The 8,105-nt window shown below is 36.0% G+C and overlaps 1 protein-coding gene across 1 annotated transcript; it reads right to left on the bottom strand.

Annotated features, from left to right (window-relative positions):
- Positions 1 to 4,876: 4,876 nt before the first annotated feature.
- LOC119665579 lies at positions 4,877 to 5,443 on the bottom strand. Its single transcript, XM_038074806.1, has one exon. It carries the CDS (start codon positions 5,441 to 5,443, stop codon positions 4,877 to 4,879), a length of 567 nt encoding a protein of 188 aa, XP_037930734.1.
- Positions 5,444 to 8,105: the final 2,662 nt, after the last annotated feature.

Here is an 8,105-nt window from a genome sequence, read left to right as displayed (position 1 = left end):
ATTATGCCCGAAGATGAGGAAATGACCATGCACATTCTTTGGGACTGTTCAGCTTTAATAACGCACAGAAGAAACCTGTTTCATAAAGAATTTCTGTCACCAGAACAGATTAAGAACTCTTCTCTAGATTTAGTTCTAGACTTTATTCACAAAGCTTTAAGGGGCTTTGTTTAATCAATAGTGAAACTGGTACAATAGGGCTCTTCTGGCCGCAGTACCGGCTGTTGGGCAATTTTCACGTCTACTCTTTTATTATTATTATTATTTGAATTTTGCATCTCAGCGGGTGTTATTGCTGGGATTCACATAATTCCGGATGACAAGCATCAAGGAATTTATGCTCTGTTGAAGTGTAGTCCATGTTCTACACCTATAAAATTGTGTTGCTCCATCTAAAGAATGTTGATCGTTTCCCTCACCATTGCACATGTATGCAATAAGACGTATTTCTGCATAGTATTTATTAGAAGTTTAGAGAGTTCAAGTATATCCATAGAGTGTGTGAGAGTTTTGGGTACTATACCAGTGGCTGATAGTATTATTGGTACAACACCCACTCGCTGAAGCCTCCAAATTTCTTTGATTTCTCTAGCCAGTGGTATGTAGTTGCTCATCTTTTCTGCATACTGCTGCTCACTGTTACCATTATGCGGAATAGCAACATCAATCAGGTATGCTAAACCATTCCTTCTATCAACCAATAGGATATCAGGCTTATTATGTGCTATTAGTCGATCTGTGTAAACTTGTCGACTAATAGTACACACGAAAACTGGCGTTTTCTAATACCGCAGTGGGTTTATATTGGTAAATTGAACAAGTTTTAGAGATTAATCCATGTTGGAATGCAAGACTTTGGTGGATTACCTTACATACTGCATTGTGCCTGTTTAGAAATTCCCTTGGTGCCATTACAGAACAGCTGGAGATATTGTGATCCAATGTTTCTATGACTGAACCACATTTTCGACACAAGTCATCCTCAACTCGCTCTTTAAGAATATGTTTGCGATAATTACGAGTAGGGACCACGCCATCCTGTATCGCGCACACAAATCCTTCAGTTTCACTAAATAGATCCCCTACACAGAGCGATTTGTTGGACAAATGCAAATCAATAAATGGCTGCCAAAGGTAATTCACATGTTTTCCGTGAAGAGCCTTAGATTTCCATTCATCAATTTTTTGCTGGTCAGGCACTACCGAATGTAAAGGACAGAATACTCTGTTCTTTATATCAAGTGGACTCAATCTATTATCTGCACCACAGATAGCCTTATGCAAAGGAGAATTGAGCTCTTTGGCAATAAAATAAGTGCGTAGTGAGTCGACTTGTTCGTAATATAGTCTTGTTATATCGAGCACTCCTCTACCACCAATACTTCTCGATAGACATATCTTTTCCACAGCAGATTTTGGATGACGCATGCGAAAGTCGCACATTAAAGTTCTGATTTTGCGTTGGATTGCTTCCAATTCCGTGTCCGACCACTTTAATACACCAAACGAGTACAGCAGGAATGGTATGGCATATGTATTAATTGCACTTACTTTCTTTTTCCGGACAGTAAAGATTTTAGTACCAATTTCACTTGTTGTGTCAACCTGGTTTTCACCTCGTGTCTTCTAATGCCCTCCATGGCACGGTGGCAAGCCCGGAATTCTCGCCGGTATTGGGGTTGGGTCTTGGCATCAGTAATCCACACTGACATCAACAAAAAAGTTCTCGTGCCATGTATTTTGTTATATTTACGTGCTACCATTAAGGCAGTCTGCAGCGAACTGGACTTTGTTTAAAATGCATAAAACTACAAAATATAATGTAATAGAGAGCGAGAGAAATTTGTTGCTTGTTGCGTGGTGATTAGCTAGTGAGGTTGATTTTGCAGTGGCGTTTGATTTGGTGTATGTAATTGGTGAATTCAAATACATAACATATTTGTATAAACAAAATTTAGTTAAATCTAAACTGCTAATCGCGTCGGTCATATTTACTTCCTAGTCCATTTTGGTCTTAGTTATTGGTCGAATGCCAGAGCACACTTCACCCGTCCGCACCACCCCTTTAGCAACTTACTTTTTAAACATGGTAAACATAACAACAATTACAATATTCTTTTATTAGGTGCATTTTATTTTATTTCAACTAGTCTTTAATTAGATAAAAAAAAAATTATAATTATTATTTCATAATCTAACAGTTTATATATAAACAATAGCAACTTTATAAATTTAAGTATGATAGTAATGATATCAAGTATGATAAAAAAAGTTTTATACTAAAAAAATAAATATATATATACCTATACTTAAATTAAACTATACAAATAAATGTTTATTTATTTATATTTATTTTGTGTTTTTTGTTTTTTTTTTGTTTTTTTTTATATATAAAAAATACAAAAAAAAATCGAAATAATAAAAAAAACAAGAAGAACAGAAAAAGTATGTATGAAGTAAAAAAAATTTTTGGCTAGTTAGGCACTTACCACAACTGCCCAAATGACGTCACTCGCTGTCGCTGTACCTAGACAAAAATTTACAAAAAAAAAAAACAAAAGAAATGCTACTTTTTTTTCTTTCTTCTTAGTTTCTCTAACCTTGAGTGATATTAATTTCAAACTTATGTTACTCATATTTTTATATAACATATATTATTATTATTATAGCTTCTCATTTTTAATTAACAATATAATTTACAAATAGCAATATGATTATATATAATTTAATTATTTTTTTCTATTTCTTCTAAATATTCCTATATACCTAGTTAACTAATTTAACATTTCAAATTTCTGTAACAAAAAAATCGTTATTAAATAATCATATAACTAAGTACCATATGAGAATAACAAAGATCTTTATCGGTATTACATACATTTGGGTCTCCAATTCTGCACTTGCAGTCACAGTAATGTTGCAAGTGGTATTGGCGTGTACGGTGAAAACTCCGCTACTGTCACCGCAATGTCTATCGCCTTGCAGCTACTGCTGTTTATCTTGATATTGCTTCGCCGTTGTATGTCGCCAATAAATTTTGACTTCTATATAAGTCACTTCTCACAATCCTTTTATGTTTTAGTTCACAAATTTTCTCACGAATTAATTGTTTTATTTACTATTCTGAGTTCTTTTCATACTTTCAAAAAAAATTATTGTTTTAGGCTATAGTTTAACTTCTGCTTTAATTTAATTAAAGATGGTTTGTTTTTCACGAAATAATGATTTTAAGATATACTCTAACTTCACTTTTAATTTAAATAAAAAATTATTTTTAGCTAGCACTTTAATTTTTTTTTCAATTTAGGTTTTCAGGAACTTGTTGTTCCAGTTAATATTTTTGGCTGTCGTTTTAATTTAAATCCAACAGTTCTTCATAAATTTATTATTTCAATTAATACGTTTCCTTTATTTTTAATTTTTTTTGTTTTTTTAAATCTTTTATTTTTAATTTAAATAAAAGTAACCTTTCACAATTTAATGGTTTCAGGTAACAATTTAAATTATTTTAACTAGAACTTTAATTTTTCTTTCAATTTAGGTTTTCAGGAACTTGTTGTTCCAGTTAATATTTTTGGCTGTCGTTTTAATTTAAATCCAACAGTTCTTCGTAAATTTATTATTTCAATTAATACATTTCCTTTATTTTTAATTTTTTTGTTTTTTTAAATCTTTTATTTTTAATTTAAATAAAAGTAACCTTTCACAATTTAATAGTTTCAGGTAACATTATAACTTAATTTTTAGTAATCATTTTCAGTTCAGCTTAGAAAAGAAACGTCATCACTTCGCAAAAAACTATCAAAAAAAAGCCTCCTCAACCGTGCACTACCATTTTTATATTCTATTTGTTTTCGTCATCATCCCGTTGATTCCCAAATCCCGCACAATTTTCGAGGTCGTTTTTTGAACCCCATGTTAATACGGTTTTTTTTTTCTTTCCATTCCGTCCTTTGTACATTCCGCAGATCCCACCTGCATTACCCACTTTTTCTTCATAACTTATTTTACTTACATTGTGCATTGCTCTGGCAGCATTGATCACTGCAACTCCTAAAGCTTTCGCAGTCACTTTGATCAAAACAAACCAAAACAAAAAAATGTACCAAAGCTTTTACACATTTCTTTATTTTGACTGTGCGAGCAATGCACATTGCTAATTTTTAGTGAGTGAGATAACAAGCAAACAAAGTAATTATATATATATAAAAAAAATTATATTCTAATATAAAAAAATTATTCGCACAGCAGTAAATAAAACAATGGGATCTGGAGCGGATTCAAATGGTGAAGTGCACGCTCACCTAATAAAAGAAAAAACAACCAACGGTACGGACGTTGGCCGTACTTATGGGCGTCGCGGGTAAACCGAGGCAATGTCTGTAATATTTCTTTTATTTTTATTGTATTACCATTTTATTTCCACACAGGCCTACATAACAGGCTCAACGGTGTCGATGTTGCCTGCAATATGGAGCACCATTGTAAAAACATCAAAGGTAGATTGTCAGCTTCCTTACTTTATTTTGTTTGTGTTTCTGGGCCTAACGTGTGGCTTCGACCCATACCCTGAGTTACAGAGTCTCACCCTTTTACGACTGATCTAGCCAGGCATTTAATTGTCATGATACGATTTTTACTCCTTACTGACAAAAGATGTCCTTCGCGTGGTATATCCCGATGCTAACCCCATTCATGTTTCCTAACTCATATAGCGAAGAACCTATTGCCTTTAAAATCATGCACTTCACGTTTTTCTTCCCTAACTTCGCGTTATAGCCATCGGCTTGTTTACTTTGTCTGAAGTTGCGTCTATATACTACTTGCCCCGCTCTAAACTGAATTTCCTTTTTTCGTTGATTATACACTCTTCCAGTCAGTCAGTCAGTTTCTCTCGCATCAATAGTTGTTTGTCTGTCGCTTCTAATATTTCAAATTCGGATTGTTGTGTGGAGCTCAACTTCCTCATTATCTCATACGATGCGCCATGCTGAATCATATGTGACCCAAACACTGCCATATATGGTTCCATACCTATCGAGCTGTGTTTCACACTTCTGAGTACAAATGCTGCCTCACTTACATACTGATCCCAATTACGTTGGTTTTCTTGTATATAAGAATGAACGAACTGAAGTACTGACTGATTTACTCGTTCAGCAGCATTGGCTTGAGGAGAATACAATCCAGTTCGAATGTGTTTCACTCCATATTTTTGCAAGAATGAATTAAAGGCTTCTGAAATAAATTGTTTCCCGTTATCGGAATGCATGCATTCTGGTACACCAAATGTATAAGGTTCCACGAAATCCACATGCAGACTTTGGAATGGTTTTTCGGTTATGGTTTGCATTCCCATGAGTGGTTTTATCATTCTATTTGACACCTTAGAAGTATTGCAAATCTCGCATTCTTTTATCAGTGTTTGAACGTCACCAACCATTCCTAGCCAGAAATATTTTACCTTTAATTTTGCTAAGGTCTTTTGCACCCCTCCGTGTCTAGATGATGGTGATACGTGTACTCGTTCTTCTAATGACCATCGCAATTCAGATGGAACCCATAATTTCCAAGTACTATCCTCTTGTAGTGCGTCGCCACTTCGAAAATCGGATACACGTAACCCTTTACGGTACATAGGTCAGGTAAACGTTGGTGTTCCTTGGTCACTAATTCGATAAGTGCTTTATATTCATCAGTTACAAAGAAAGGTGACTGCAAATCAACATCTGGATTGCAAGTGTCTTGTGTTATCTCGTCAACAAACATCCTTGATAGTGTATCAGGTACAATGTTCTGATTACCTTTTCTATGTTCTATGTTGAAGTCAAATGCCTGTAATTTCAAGCTCCATCTCGCTAGTTTACCGGGAAAATCACGCTGGTTCATCAACCATTTGAGACTCGCATGGTCCGTTATGATTGTGAATGGCAGGCCCTCTATATACGCTCTAAACTTCTTTACAATAAGTACAGCTGCAAGACACTCTTGTTCGGTCACACTGTAATTCTTTTGTGCTTTATTCAACTTGGAAGACATATAGGCTATAGGCCGTTCATTTCCAGCTTGATCTATTTGAAACAGGACACCCCCTACGCCATCTGCAGAAGCATCGCATTGGATGTAAAAATGTTGATTAAAATCGGGATACGTCAGTACTGGTGCGGTAATGAGGCTAGTTTTTAACTTGTCAAAAGCGACTTTGGCCTGATCAGTTAAAGTGAATTTCTTTAAAATACCTTTGCTGAGACAGTCATGCAGCAATCGTCGCGTAATCTTGTATAAAGCGTCTGCACCATCCTGTCATGTCCAGAAATCGTTGAAGTTGTTTTGCTGTTCTGGGCTCTGGAAACATGTTCATGGCCTCAACCTTCACAGGATCCGTTTTAATAATGCCGTTGCCCACAATATATCCCAGATAGTTTACTTCTATATGACAGAACTTACTTTTCTGTACATTTATTGTCAAGTTAGCTTTACTTAGACAATCAGCAACTTTCTTTAATAACATCATATGAGTTTCGAAATCACTTGAGCATACCAATAGGTCATCAAGATAAACGAATACACGTTCACGTAGAGCTGCTGGAATAACCTTGTCCATCAGACGACACATTCTCTGAGCGGCATTACACAGCCCGAATGGCATAACCGTAAACTGGTACAGTGGCCTACCTGGTACCGTAAACGCTGTCTTCTCTCTTGATTACCTCTCCAACGGAATTTGCCAAAAGGCATCCTTGAGATCTATCGCCGAAATATACTTGGTGTCCTGCAACCTACTTAGGATACCTTCAATGTGGGGCAAAGGATAGGCGTCCTTGATTGTGCGATCGTTGACCTTACGTGCATCTAAACACAACCTATGTTTATTTTCCTTCACCACTAAGGTTACAGGTGAACTCCAGCTACTATTGCTTTCTTCAATAACTCCTAGACTCAACATTCGATCTAATTCATCATACATAAGCTTTTGAATAGCAGGCGAAATCGGGTAGTGTCGTTGCTTCACCGGTAGCTGTTCATTCGTTACCTCTATCTTATGACTTTCGACACTGGTACTTCCTAAGCCTAATTCACTAAAAGAAGGAAATTCCTTAATAACTTGCTCTAATTTCGTTTGCTGGGTAGTATTCAATGGGTGTTGTTTGGTTAATTTTAAATCAGCAGAACAAGGTGTCAATTCGCCTATGTTGCCTAACGTTTCAGCTTTTCGGATTCGCTTGGTAATCAAGGGGATCTCAAATGTCTTCCAGAAGTCGATTCCAAAGTAGAATGGTTGCTGTAGTGTGGGTACTACTAAAAAATCCATAATTTCAGTTTGGCCTTCCCAAAGGACTGGTAGTGATACTACTCCAATCACAGGTACCTCTCCCCTACTGGCAGTTTTTATGGCTTTACCTGTTATTTTCACTAGCTTACTTGGTTGCTTTCGTAGAAACTCTAACGCTCCCTTTCGTATACAGTTGGCCATTGCTCCTGAGTCTTATAAGGCCATCACTTCTTCCTGATTAACCTTAGTTTTGACATAAATTCTATTATCTCCATCTAATGTAACTATTGTACCTACAATTTTACTAAGACTTGTCTTAACCAAACGCCTTTTCTGCCTAAGTTTTAACATTTTTCTAAATTTCCTATTCCTTTTACATTGGTTTGATACGTCCACATTAAAAATTCTTTCTCGGTTCTCTTCACATTCCAGATTGTGTTGATGTAGTGGTATAACTACCCTTGTTCTTTCGTTACTGCTATAGTGCTCACTGTGATGTTCACCTCTTTTCCCTACTTGTATCTGTACCCCGGCTTCGGCTTCTGTGGACATCGATTCCCGGGCGTCTCGGGTATCATGAAAATATGACGTACACACGGTTTTTTGGTCAGAACCTTGCTTAACTGTATAAAAGTCTACGGGCATACCGCACGAATAGCGCAAATTTAAGTGGAAAGGTGATGGACAAAGAGTACCTCCATCTTGCCTACTTTTTTCCACATCGTTATTACCATCCTTCTCTACCCCACTTCTATACCGGTTCAATCTCTCCGGTTCCGGATCAGTTCGGAATTTTGACATATCCATGCCTTTCTCACGATGTTCCAAATCT

This window comes from Teleopsis dalmanni, chromosome 1, assembly GCF_002237135.1.
Source record: "Teleopsis dalmanni isolate 2A chromosome 1, ASM223713v2, whole genome shotgun sequence".
NCBI classification, from domain to species: domain Eukaryota; kingdom Metazoa; phylum Arthropoda; class Insecta; order Diptera; family Diopsidae; genus Teleopsis; species Teleopsis dalmanni.
This window is presented reverse-complemented; position numbering and strand designations above follow the sequence as displayed.